A 14,545-nucleotide genomic window follows, 5' to 3' on the forward strand; every position below is an offset into this window, starting at 1 on the left:
GTAGGACTGAGTGACTTGTAGGCTCTAAAGTTTTACATTGTTTTATTTTTGAATGCAGGGTTTTTGTTTTTTTTTTTAACATAATTCTACATTTGTAAGTTCAACTTTCATGATAAAGAGATTGCACTACAGTACTTGTATTTGGTGAATTGAAAAATACTATTTCTTTTGTTTTTTGTGCAAATATTTGTAATAAAAATAAATGAGCATTTTACACTTCGTATTCTGTGTTGTAATTGAAATCAATATATTTGAAAATGTAGAAAACATCCAAAAATATTTAAATAAATGATATTCTATTATTAATCACACGATTAATTTTTTAATCGCTTGACAGTCCTAATTTTTAATTGAAATTGTATTATAAGTTTTCTCTTTTTAAAATTGTGTCCGCAAACCTAGATAAAATTTGTTGTCTAAACTGAAAAAAAATGTATGTACTATATTTATTAGTAGCAGTTTGACATTAGTGTAAAATGCCACAGGTTGTCCTTCAAAATTCACCTGCTGTGATGACATAAAATCTTGGTCACTTGTGGCAACCAAAACTCCATTCAAACCTGCAGAAACTCTCTAGTATAAACATTTCCTTTTATATGATGTAGATGCATCAGATTATCTCTAAAAATTCACAAACATTTATGCAAGGGCTGACAAGAGTGTTCCCACACAATTTCAAATTTCACTGCTTACTCACATAATTTTTCCAAAACATTTGCATTTTTCCCTGCTATTATTGGTATTCCATCCACTTAAGTTGTGTGTGTGTGTGTGGGGGGGCAATCTCAGTGCTTATGCACTTCAGATTGTTTTGACTTGAAAAGATACTGTGATCTTGTGATATTGATTCAGACAACAGTCCCTTGAGCGCCACAATTTCCATTATATTTCCATGGATCAGTGTTGTCTGGGATGCCATTTTTATTTATATTTTTACTATATTATGTAACAGAAGCAGAGACTGACTAATAGCACAAGCAATAGTCATACAAAAATGACAATGTGACCACATGTAAAATATGCCATCTGCAAAACACTTCTTGGGAAGGCATATTTAAACATGTTTAAAAGATTAAGATGACTAAAATGAGGGATGAATCAAGTGAGAGAACACAAGAGGACAAACAGGAAAATGAGAAAAGGGTACTAAAGGTGGCTAAATAAATAGGGCCCTACCAAATTCATGGCCATGAAAAACACATCATGGACCATGAAATCTGGTCTTCCCCTATAAAATCTGTTCTTTTGTGTGCTTTTACTCTATCCTACACAGATTTCATAGAGGAGACCAGCGTTCTCAAAGTGGGGTTCCTGACCCAAAAGGGAGTTGTGGGGTGTGTGTGTCACAAGGTTATTTTAGGGGAGTCACGGTATTGCTACTCTTACTTTTATGCTGCCTTCAGAGCTGGGTGGCCAGAGAGTGGCGGCTGTTGGCTGGGTGCCCAGCTCTGAATGCAGTGCCACACCAGCAGCAGCCCAGAAGTAAGGGTGGCAATACCACACCAGGCCATCCTTATGTCTGTGCTGCTGCTGGCGGCGACTCTGCCTTCAGAGCTGGGCTCCCTGCTGGCAGCCACCACTCTCTAGCTGCACAGCTCTGAAGGCAGCACCGCTGCCAGCAGCCGTGCAGAAGTAAGCGTAGCAGTATGCAACCTCCCCTACAACTCCTTTTTGGGTCAGGACCCTAAAATTACGACACAATGAAATTTCAGATTTAAATAGCTGAAGTCATGAAATTTATGATTTTTAAAATCCTATGACCATGAAATTGACCAAAATGGACCGTGAATTTGATTGGGCCTAATAAACTGGGCTGCTGATTTTTCAAATTCTCCATTTGAATGTTGTATAGACATATGCTATCTATGCTCACATTTGTAGAATATGATCAAGTCAGAGGGAGAAGGTGTGAATATAAAATCCTTTGTATGCAGTAACTAACAACAGTGGATACCTTGTTGAAGTGTTTGAGCATAAGCTTCCGTGAGCTACAGCTCACTTCATCGGATGCATGCTTCGAAAGCTTATGCTCAAATAAATTGGTTAGTCTCTAAGGTGCCACAAGTACTCCTTTTCTTTTTGCGGATACAGACTAACATGGCTGCTACTCTGAAACTTGTTAAAGTGTGTTTGTTAGTTACAATTAAGCTGCTGCTGGAAATTTTAAGCGTATACTTCATTTAATTAAGACCATCATTCCAGTTTAGATAAACTATTCACTGGATTGCCTCAGAAGTTAGATGCATAAATGCTCAAAGAGCCAGCATGCTTCAAACACAGTAATAAGTTCTCTCTTCTCAATACCCATCCTTTCACATACTTCTAGTTAGGGGCCAGTTTCTTGAACTTAGAATGCAGTTATCAAACAAAATGTTAGCAGCAGGGTATACTTTATCCATCCAAAATTGAAAAGAATGGAATTCAAAAGAGGAAAGACTTACAAATTCCTTTCCATCTTCATATTGACAGTGCAGTTAATAATGCACTACAATACACCATAAGGCTTTCCTTTCCATCTCCAACAGATACCAAAAAGCAATATATACCTCGGCTTCTACTGCAATTCTAGTGCTAAACATTTACATTGACCCCATATGCTTTGAAATAATTATATCCACAAATCAGCACATCTGATTGTCAGATATTCCATGCACTGGGGAAGCAAGACAGGCTGATGCCACGAGCATACTCCCTTGAGGCATAACGGGGCCTTGCAAGGCTGCTCCCCTCTTTTGATCTGGCAATGATGTACTCAGAACTGGGAACTGAGAACAAGATGCCTCCTTCGTGGGGTCTCATTTAGTGACTCCTTTTACAGAATACAAGAAAACCCTTCCTTCATTAGCCTCTCGAGTCCAACCCTTCTTCTGGCTCTGGTGCTCATGCCAACAAGCATCCTCTCCCAAATTCAGGAGTCCCCAACCCTCCTCCCGAAGCTAGGTTATGCTTCAGGCCAGCTGTAGTCCTCAATCAGCTTCTCCTCTTTACTCACTCGTTTCACCTATCAGCTTGGAGGGGTTAACAGGCCTCTTTTATCCTTCCCTTACTAGAGTCTCAAGGTGCTCCCCTCAAGGTTGCTAAGAGCAACCCTTCTAAACTGAGCTCTCATGGCATTTTATCTGGCCCAGGTGCTCATTAGTTAATTAACTGCTAGATGGAGTTGTTTGCTATAAAAAGGCCAATAATGGGTAGACTGGGTCCTGACTCCCCTTAAAGAGGCCAACTACCCTGTGACAGGAATTATGCCACCTTAACACTGCTGAGGTCACTTAACGTTTTGTTTCAGAGTGTAAAGTTTGATTAAATTGGGATATTTATTGCTTTTCTGGTAACAAGTACAAACTCTTCATGTTTAAAAGTTACAGTATAACCTGTCAGTGGGAGGGAACCTTTGCAAAGGAGTCCCTGTCATCACTCAGTTCCCAAAACATTCTGTAGCTTTTCATGACCCTCTGGAAATTGAATATGGACAAGTGGCTGCAGCAACAGCATGCATGTGCCTGTATGACACGAGCAGGTCTGCCTATTGTGCTCTACTTTTCTCTACGCCCCGCCTGACAGTATGAAGCGTACAAACATACCAATGTTGGACATCTGTGCAACAGCCACCATAAGGGACTGAACCAATGACTGCCAGAGTTAGAAGCATGTGTCTAAAAAGGTTGTACTGATGAGCCAGGCCCTCCAAATGAGAGTTGTCACAGACTCACATCTTCTGTGCACTGGGCACAGAGGAGGATGCCTAATATACAAACTGACCATGGTGTCATACAAGCAAAATACATGACAGATTTCTGATATGTGTATTTGTATAATTTCTGATGTGTAACAAAAATGTGTATTTTGTTGATTCACACACAATTTACAAATCATAGCTTTTCAGTACAGAATCTGTTTTAACTGTATCAATCCCCTACAAAGATCAGCAGCAGGCTCTGAGAAGCCCTTACCACTTCAGCTTCAGGAGTAACTGCTAATCCTTTTCTACACCAGCCACTGGAAAACTTGACATACTTTGCCAGTGTGTTACACAAAGTATTTACTACACAAAGTGTTTACTACAGTAGAATAATATCAGTGATAAGTGTTTTATATTTCTTTGTTATCCTTTCGCAAGAAAAGTGAGACATATGTGAAAAATTGAAAAAACTGGTGATTTTTAAACTCTTTTTTAATCAATTCCATTTGATCAGTCCATGAAAAATGCATAGTGCTCTTTTTGCTAATTCAATGCGATTTTTACAAAATAACCATTTAAAACTCCTGTTGAAACTGAACTCCATAACTGTCTACCACTGCACCATAAAAGTGCAGAGACTTCTCTCTCACACTTAAGGTACAAAATCAGCTTTAAAAAACAAACAAAACACAGACTTCTATCTAAAAATATTTTACCTACTATTGCTGCAAACAATTATTATGAACTAGAGACTAAATAAAAATTCTCTATGTTTTAAAAACTTTGTGCATTTGACAGCATTTTGTCAGTTTAGCTGTTTCTCTTGTACACACAGCCTCTCATGTTTGTGTAGGTCTTTCATGCAGCAACAGAAAGAGGGAAAGATTTAAAAAGGAAAACGTGATTGTAAACCCACAACAACTGGAAGAGGATTCAGGGGCCAGTGTCTTATATGAAAATACTTTAAACTCATGTTCTAAACCTCATTAGATTTCAAGTTGACAGTGCCCCTTCAAGATGGCACAAGAATTCTTGAAATGCAAGCATGTCAGCATTCATAAAACATTTTATGAAGTCCATGATAAAAATCTTTCTGCTCCCTAGCTGATAGAGGGTTCTGCCAAACACTACTTCCATCTATGACTCTGAAGAAGTCTGGACCTACTTTTAAGAAATGCTGAGCATAAACAACTCCAATTGAAGGTCCTTAGTCAGTACCTCTAAAAGTCAGGCCTTCTACTGTCTTCAAAAAGTAACTTTAAAAAAAATTAACAATACCAAACAGATCCCACAATAACTGATAAAAGCTAGGAAGTTTTAGATTAGCTTTTAAAAACTTATGTCAGCTTTTGTCACTTTTAATTAATGTATTTGAGCCCTGATCCTCCTACAGCCAGTCTAAGTTCCAAGACTGCTCTTTAGAACCAGCTCAGGAAGTAGTAAAGCAAAAATGGAACTAAGTGTAATTTCAAAAGAAAGCCAGAAGAGAGTTCCAAGGAAATCAGAAGTCACATAGAGAAGATCTATTTTGCAATTTCACTAGAGTCTGCGGGTTCGGCTGATCGCAGCTCACAGTGGCAGGTAAACAAACTGGTCCGGCCCGCCAGGGGCTTTCCCTGCACAAGCGGCGGAACAAGTTTGGGAACCACTGCACTAGATAATCACAATGTAATCACAATTCAAGAAATATTATAAGCCCTTTGAATGTTACAAACCGTACTCCAAGATCCCATCAATATAGTCACATATTCTAAAATACTCTCCAACTTACCCAATCAGTCCCCTGCTGTCTTTATCAGAAAATTCCCTGCTTGTTGACTGATTAAAAGCTAGTTTATACAGGTGTATCTTACAGGTTACAATATTAAGCTTTAGAGGACTGTTAGAAGCAGCAAGTTACAAAGATGGGAGAACCTATGCCAAATTTTTTACCACAATTTTACACTAAATCCAAAATGGCACCTCCAACACTAGTATATTGTGTCACTGTTTTAGTAATGTCTTAAAAGGGAAAATGCTACCTAATGAAATAAGAGTACTTGCTGTCCCACTCTTTTCTTTGGAGACTACCCTCCCATACAAATGTTCACTAGACCTGATCCTTAACTCATGAGATCCAATGTCATCACACTCCAAAGAGGTACAGCTTAAGCTGGCACTGTCCTTTCAAGTAAATAAAAGCTTTGTTTACCTATGTTTAACCTGCAACTGTTGGAACACAAATGCAAGGCATTTTAGTACATGTTTTGAATCAGAAAAAACAAAGAAAGTATTTGCTTCCTACTGGACTGATTCACTTAAGAGAAATGCACTATAATGACTAGTCAAGAAGTCACTGAATTTATTCTTAACAGTTCTGGGAAAAATTATCTGTAAGTAAAATTATTTGGGATAAGAAAGTTTACAAAGTCACGCAACTCAATTTTTCAAAAATCTCTCAGATACCTTTTGCTGTGCTCACATCAATCTGGAATGTTCATAAGATAAGCTACTACCAGCAGGAGAGTGAGGCTGGGGGAGAGAAAACCTTTTGAAGTGATAAACACCCATTTTTTCATGGTCTGTGTGTATAAAACATCCTCACTGCATTTTCCACTTTATGCATCCGATGAAGTGAGCTGTAGCTCACGAAAGCTCATGCTCAAATAAATTGGTTAGTCTCTAAGGTGCCACAAGTACTCCTTTTCTTTTTGCGAATACAAACTAACACGGCTGCTATTCTGAAACCTGTCATAAAGAAAATAAGCTTCACGTCACAAGAGCAATATTTTATTTTTCAGCAAACAAGGTATCAGGGTTGAGAAAAAGGCCTGCTTTGTAAATATGGGATATATTACACCTTTCAACTCCCCCTGGTTTCCCATACATGGAATGTGGATTGCCTCAGCAGACTCGCGAATCAACTAGTCAGGATAGAACTGGTGAAATTTTTCAGCCAACACTTTTTTCAGCTGAAAAATGCAGATTTGAGTCAACTGAAACATTTCCCAAATTTGCCAAATGTTTTTGGGGGGGGGGGTACACAAAAAATTCTGAAAAAAAATAAAATAAAAAATTTAAAAAATCAGAACTCTTGTTTTGACATTTTCTAAATAAAATGTTTTGATTGTTGTTATTATTAAACAACAAAGTTTTTATTAAAACTTTTCATTTTGAAATTTGGTTCAATTGCATTTAAAACACAAATTAAAAAAATCTAAAATGAAATATTTTGTTCAGACCGAATGATTTTTTTTCCAAGTTGCTGAAAAATTTTAAACATTTTTGTTTCAACCCCAAACGAGTTTGGATGGAGAGACAGTAGGCAATGTTCTACCATGATTAACACTGCATGAAACTCCCAACTGGCTCACAAATTAGGAAGGTGCAAATTTGCCATAGGTGTAAGTGAAGACAGAATCTAGCCATAGAAGTCTCTGCGACAAAGGTTTAAAGAGTAAGGCTAAGATTTTGTCACAGAGGTCACAGAAGTCATGGAATCATGACCTATAAAAACCCCCGTGACGTCAGCTGGCAGGCGGCTGGGAGCTGCAGGGTACTCCCACCACCTGAGGAGGCGGAGGCCCCCCTCAAGCTCCTGGCCACCACCTGCAGCAGGGGTACCTCGCAGCTCCCCGCTGTGGACAGCAGGGGGACTCCCTCTACCCCCGGCTGCCGCGGGCGGCAGGGGCCTCCCGCAGCTACCCATTGCTGCACATGGCATGGGGTATTCCAAAGCTCCCCACCACCGTGAGCAGCAGGGGTGACCCTGGAGCTCCTGACTGCTGCAAATGGCAGGGGCTCCCTGCAGCTCCCAGGAACTCCTGGCCGCCGTAAGCAGCGTGGGGACACCCCCTGAGCTCCCAGCTGCCACAGAGGGAAGCAGGGGCCGCCCACTGCTCCCACGAACTCCCGGCCGCCGTGGGTGGTGAGGGGGACCCCCGCAGTTCTTGGCCGCCATGGGTGGAGAGGGGGGACTCCCGTGCTTCTTGGCTGCTGCGGGCACTGGGGGGCTCTGAGCCATGCGGTGGGGGGACCCCGCAGCTCCTGGCCAGCCCTCGTAGCTCCCACCACTGCGGCAGGAGAGGAACCCTGGAGCTCCAAGACCCCCACATGTGGTGGGGACCTCTGGAGCTCCCAGCCAGGCGCCCCGCATTGGCTCCCCGTTTTGTCATGGATATTTTTAGTAAAAGTCAGGGACAGGTCACGGGCTTCTGTGTATTTTAATTTGTTGCCTATGACTTGTCCGTGACTTTTACTAAAAATATCCAAGACAAAATCTTAGGTTTATTAATTAATTTGTTAGTGCCCAGAAGGGCATCATTTGATAAAGCATGAGACACCATGTTTTAGCTGTACTCATTTTTCAAATACCAGGATCATATTTAAGAATAATAGCAGGAGTGTCATAAACAAGACACAGGAAGTAATTCTTCCACTCTACACTGTGCTAATTCGGCCTCAGCTGGTGTATTGCATCCATTTCTGGGTGCCACATTTCAGGAAAGATGTGGACAAATTGGAGAGAGTCCAGAGAAGAGTAAAATGATTAAAGATCTAGAAAACATGACCTTACAAGGGAAGACTGAAAAACTGGGTTTGTTTAGTCTGGAGAAGACAAGTTGAGGGGAGGTCATAACAGTTTTCAAGTACATAAAAGGTTGTTACAAGGAGAAGGGAGAAAAAATGTTCTCCTTAATCTCTGAGGATAGGAAAAGAAGCAATGGGCTTAAACTGCAGCGAGAGTGATTTAGGTTAGACTTCAGGAAAAACTTCCTGTCAGAATGGTTAAGCACTGGAATAAATTGCCTAGGGAGGTTGTGGAATCTCCATCACTGGAGATTTTTAAGAGCAGATTAGACAAACACCTGTCAAGGCTCATCTAGATAATATTTAGTCCTGCCTTGAGTGCAGAGGTCTAGACTAGAAGACCTCTCGAGGTCCCTTCCAGTCCTACAACTCTATGACAAATCCTGCTCTCTGTATTTATGCATGTAATCCCAATGAAGTCAGTAGGGCTGCTCGTATAAGGAGAGCAGGATCTCACTCATGTTTTTAATGCTATACCGGTAGCGTTGGAAGGATTTGATTTTTATCGGTAAATGTCAGTAAATGTCAATTTCTCTGTACACACACAAACTGACGAAAAATATTTTCATCAGTAATAATAGAAATTTCAGATAGGCAATGAAAGAAAAATGCTGTTTGATAACAGAGTTTACACTGTATATTTTGACATTTGATGTTGACAATTTGTGTTTTAACAATTATAAAACTAACTTTTTGAATCTCAACATCTACTCTCATTAAACAATTATTTTCACTCCTCCACCCATAATTTCTTGCAAATGTGAAAATTTAAATTGATAAAAATAGGAAAAAATGCTTTAAAACAAAGAGATATCTATCAACATTTTTTTAAAAAATTCAAATTCTGCCAAGCCTATATATAGGGTGGGGCATTTTGTCCAAAAATAATCAAGTCAATTGACTGGTCAAATAATGTTAAAAATAGTTAAATATTTTAAAGCACTAATTTATTAGAAGAGTAACAAAAAGAGTAAGACTATATGGTCTTCAGATATATATTTCTGCCTAACTAAAAACTAAGTTACTTAATTGAGGATGTGTCTACACTACAAGCACTACAGTAGCACAACTACTGTGCTGCAGCTATGCCGCTGTAGTGTAGAGACTAGCTACAACAATAGAAGGGTTTTTTCCATCACTGAAGTAAATTCACCCTGAGAAGCAAGGTCAACAGAACAATTATTTCTTCGACACACTAGTGTCTTCATCCTGGCTTAAATTGGATTTTTTACACCCCGGAGTGACAAAACTAGGTAAACCTAAGTTTTAGGTGTAGATCAGGCCTGAGTTATTTTAACTCAGAAAAATTTGAAGCACAATGAAATGAAGTTCTAAAAATGAAAGAATGGCATCATTATGAAAACAAAAAGGTAGGCCACTGCCTATTTTTTGTTGGAATATTTCACAATATTTGACCATGGTCAAGTAATAGGCAGTCAATTAACTGACTTGCCAAGCCTAGCTATAAAGATAAGAATTGCTATATAATAAGAATTATTTTAATTGCTTTAGTTCTTTGAAGTAGCAGTGAAAAGAGGAGGAGGCTAGGTTGCCCATATCATTCTTATCTTTAATACGTAATTAGTTATGACAAACCAGAGTAAGAATGCTTTTTTAAATGATCATTTACAGATATTTACACAAATCAGTTCTGTTCATGTTAATTTTCAGCAACATTAATAATTATAAACTTTTACAGATGTTAGATACTCTTGCATTAGTGAAGTTATTTGCTTACCTCTGTTATCCGTGAAAAGTTACAACCCCACAAAAATATTATTTGCATTAATCTAACCGTAGGAGATAAAAAGGTGCAAATATTCCACAAGCTGGGCTTGTCTACACTTATGACGCTGCTACAGCACTGTAATGCTTAGTGGAAATTCTGTGTACGAATTTCTCCTATTGAATCAGAGAATATCAGGGTTGGAAGGGACCTCAGGAGGTCATCTAGTCCAACCCCCTGCTCAAAGCAGGACCAATCCCCATCTAAATCATCCCAGCCAGGGCTTTGTCAAGCCTGACCTTAAAAACCTCTAAGGAAGGAGATTCCACCACCTCCCTACCCATTCCAGTGCTTCACCACCCTCCTAGTGAAAAAGTTTTCCACTAGGCCAATGGGAGCTGCGGGAAGCAGCGCGGGCCAAGGGACGTGCTGGCCACCCTTCCTGCAGCCCCCATTGGCCTGGAGCAGCGAACTGCGGCCAGTGGGAGCTGCAATCGGCCGAACCTGCGGACGCGGCAGGTAAACAAACCGGTCCGGCCTGCCAGGGACTTCCCCTGAACAAGCGGCGGACCGGCTTTGAGAACCACTGGTCTAGATCCATCCTCTTTGGAACCCCCTTTCAGGTAGTTGAAAGCAGCGATCAAATCCCCCCTCATTCTTCTCTTCTGCAGACTAAATAATCCCAGTTCCCTCAGCCTCTCCTCATAAATCATGTGCTCCAGCCCCCTAATCATTTTTGTTGCCCTCCGCTGGACTCTTTCCAATTTTTCCACATCCTTCTTGTAGTGTGGAGCCCAAAACTGGACACAGTACTTCAGATGAGGCCTCACCAATGTTGAATAGAGGGGAATGATCACGTCCCTCGATCTGCTGGCAATGCTCCTACATGTATAGCCCAAAATGCCATTAGCTTTCTTGGCAACAAGGGCACACTGTTGACTCATATCCAGCTTCTCGTCCACTGTAACCCCTAGGTCCTTTTCTGCAGAACTGCTGCCGAGCCATTCGGTCCCTAGTCTGTAGCAGTGCATGGGATTCTTCCGTCCTAAGTGCAGGACTCTGCACTTGTCCTTGTTGAACCTCATCAGATTTCTTTTGGCCCAATCCTCTAATTTGTCTAGGTCCTTCTGTATCCTATCCCTACCCTCCCGCATATCTCCTTCCACGTTAGTGTCATCTGGAAACTTGCCAAGGGTGCAGTCCACGCCATCCTGCAGATCATTAATAAAGATATTGAACAAAACGGCCCCCAGGACTGACCCTTGGGACACTCCGCTTGATACCAGCTGCCAACTAGACATGGAGCCATTGATCACTACCTATTTGGCGTAGTACTTCACTTTCCCAAGACGCAGTAACTATAGCGTTAGCGCCGTCCACACTGGAGGTTAGTTCAGTATAACTATGTTGCTCAGGAGTGTGGACATAATTATATCAACATAAGTTTGTAGTATAGACCAGTGCATAATCAACCATTTACCATATCTGAGAAATACTTAGTCACTGTGGCAATCCCGCAGCGAGTGTTTAAAACTTGTCATACAATCCAGCACAATCCTCTTGTTAAAAAAGGCAGGCAGACAAGGATGCTTGCACCACCCAAAACAATGCTGTAGTCATCCCCAACAGCCCGCTGCAGCACATCAGCAAGGTGGAGCCTTATGCTGGGAACTTGAAAGGCTGCAGAGATAATCAGGGACTTGCTCCGCTTTTGTACGTTTAAACACAAGAGACAAACACTGGGCGCTCAGTTGTGAAGCCAGCACTGGCCCGACAAGGTCACTGGGGGTGGGGGGGGGACACACAGGAGAGGTGACCTGGCTACAAACAGCACTGGCAGCCTGGCTGCCAAACCCCACTCACGGGGGGAAGGTGCCGCCCTGGCGGATGTTAAGTCTCTCTCGGGGGTAGGAAATAACTGGGGGGCAGGAAACAAGGCTGTTCCGCTGTTTACGTCCCTGGGCGCGGACAATCCCCGCTGCGGGCACAGAGCGCCCCTCGTTGCCCGACACCGCCCAGGCGCAAGCAGCAGCTCCGGCCCGCGGGCTCTGCTGCCCCGGAGCGAGGAGGGGGCTGACAGGGAGCCCCGCCGGCCAGCTCGGGGTGCCAGGCCCCTCATCCCGACGCCGCGGCTCCCTGCAGGGGGCGGGGGATGCGCTGCCCAAGGCGGAGCTGAGGTCTCATATTCCCCACTCCCGCCTCCCCTTCCTATCCCAGCCCCGCGCCCCGCCCAGACCCCCGGACACACACAGAGGCCCGGCCCGGGGCGGGGGCCCGCTGCGGTCTCTGGTCCCCGCGCCCCACCCTTCACCTTCCAGCTCCTCCATGGCGCGCTCCGGCTCCGGCTGCCGCTGCTGTAGCAACCCGGCCCCACCCCCGACCGCTAACATCCCCCGCTCCCATTGGCTTCCCCGGCGGGCGGGCGGGCCGGGGCGACAGAGCCCCCTGTCCGTCGGGCCTGGCCGGGCTGGGGCGCTCCCTGCTGCCTCGCGATTGCCGCCCCTAGCCCTCGCCACCGACCCCTGTTCCTCTGAGCTCTCCCCAAATACCCCCGCAGCCTCGCCGCCACCCGACCCCGCAAACCGCTGCTTCTCTAATCGCTCCCCAAATGCCCCGACCTCTCGCCCCCCTCCATCTCCAAGACCTTCCCAAATCCCCATGTCCCCCAATTTCTCTAAATCCCCTGGGTGGCCCCCAGTTCCCCCGGATCTCTAATTTCCCCCACTATCTCCTCGCTCTCCCAAAATACCCCTGCCCCCCTTCCCCCCCAATTTTCTTGCAGTCACTCTGTCCCCAAATCCAATTTACCTTCCATCCTCCTGAATCCTCCCACAGATCCCTGTACATCTTTTACTGCACCCCACACACACCCGCACCCCAATCTCAGTACATTGCTACTCTTTTCCATACCTCCCAAGTTTCCTCCGACTGCCAGATGCTGAGACTGGATGAGGAGGTGGATCATTTAACAATTGCCCTGTTGTGTTCACTCCCTTTGAAGCATTGGCCACTGTCCGAAGACAGGCTATTGTGCTAGCTAGAGGGACCATTGATCTGACCCAGTATGGCCGTCCTTATGGTCTTCTGTCCCCTTGTGTCAGGGATGAAAGTTCGGAGGTACGGGCCAGTACGGAGTACCGGTAAAAAGTGGCTGCCGGTACCGGCCCGTACGGCTGAGTTTAAAGCGCTGCCGGGGCAGCACTTCTAGCGTCACTGCCCATTTTGCGCCCCCCATCGGCGTCCCTGCTGCAAAGGACCCTTTAATGTCGTTGTCCTTTTTTCCTTCCCCGCGCCCGCCTAAAAGAAGTAGCTACCCCAGGGCCACGATTTAAAAGGGCCCAGGCAGCAGAAGCGGCTGGAACCCCAGGCCCTTTTAATCCCTGCAGGAGCCCCGGGCAGCACAGGCCAGGCCCCTTCCACCAGAAGCCCTGCCCCTTCTGGGGGAGTGGGGTGGGAGAGGCAGAGCAGCCCCCGTACTGGTAAGAGCTCGTACCCCTGCCTTGTGTCAACTCTCCCTCTACCCTCAAATCCCCCTGTATGTCTTATACACTCCATCCCAAATCTCCTTACATAATTTTCCTCCCTCCTGCTTCACACAACAGATCCCTCTGCAGCAGCATGTTATCCATTAATTATGATTAATGCTCTTGGAGCTGCTAAAAATCTAGAGAGAATGTGGGAAGTGCTAACAGCCCATCTGAAGCTGCTGGAAAATCACGGTACCACAGAATCCCCTTTTTTCAGAGATATTTTTCAGTCCTCTCCCTCCTTTATTCATTTTAGCAATGTTTCTGTTGTTACATTTACAGACATCAGAAAAGTACCTAAAGACTGATAATGAATTTCAGTGCACCTGTAGAAGGAGATATAAATACTGCTAACATAAGAATGGCCATACTGGGTCAGACCAATAATGCATCTAGACTAGTATCCTGTCTTCTGACAATGCCCAGAGTCAGATGCTTCAGACAGAATGAACAGAACAGAGAGGGTGTACTGAGTAAAACATTCCCTCTCATCCACGCCCAGCATTTAAGCAGTCAGAAGTTTAGGGACACTCAGAGCATGGGGTTTTGTCCATGACTGTAGTGGCTAAACGCCATTGTTCCACCGATTCTCCATTAACTTATCTAGTTCTTTTTTGAACCCTGTTATAGTCTTGGCCTTCACAACATCCCCTATCAGTGAGTTCCACCGGTTGACTGTGTACTTCCTTATGTTTGTTTTAAACCTGCTGCCTATTAATTTCATTGGGTGACCCCTAGATCTTATGTTATGGGATAAATTACACTTCCTTATTCATTTTCTCTACACCATTCATCAGGGCTGTCCCTAGGGAAGTGCAGGGCCAGGGACAAATCAGCCCCCTTGAAGGCCCTGCTCTGCATCGGCAGCTGGGTTGGCGGGATGGAACCAGCTTGGTGCTGAGCCGCCTGCTGCTACTGGCAGTTGCTGGTGCCTTCCACGGGGCAATTGTTGGCCACAGCACCATGGTAGCTCAGGGCTCCAGCTGGGGCGGGGGACTCATTGCACTGAAATGCAGGCGGATGAGCTGGGTGCTGTCTCTACTA

The 14,545-nt window shown here is 43.9% G+C and overlaps 1 protein-coding gene across 2 annotated transcripts in view; it reads right to left on the reverse strand.

The window, feature by feature from the left end:
• Positions 1–12,338, reverse strand: part of ZC2HC1A (zinc finger C2HC-type containing 1A) — a 60,215-nt gene extending 47,877 nt beyond the window's left edge. For both annotated transcript variants that reach the window (XM_084621973.1, XM_084621972.1), the window contains exon 1: positions 12,286–12,338. In XM_084621973.1, the coding sequence (XP_084478099.1) occupies positions 12,286–12,301 (16 nt within the window). In that variant the 5' untranslated portion in view covers positions 12,302–12,338. The remainder of the gene's footprint in view (positions 1–12,285) is intronic.
• Between the last annotated feature and the right edge of the window lie 2,207 nt (positions 12,339–14,545).

This window comes from Lepidochelys olivacea (assembly GCF_965140295.1).
Source record: "Lepidochelys olivacea isolate rLepOli2 genome assembly, chromosome: 2".
NCBI classification, from domain to species: Eukaryota; Metazoa; Chordata; order Testudines; family Cheloniidae; genus Lepidochelys; species Lepidochelys olivacea.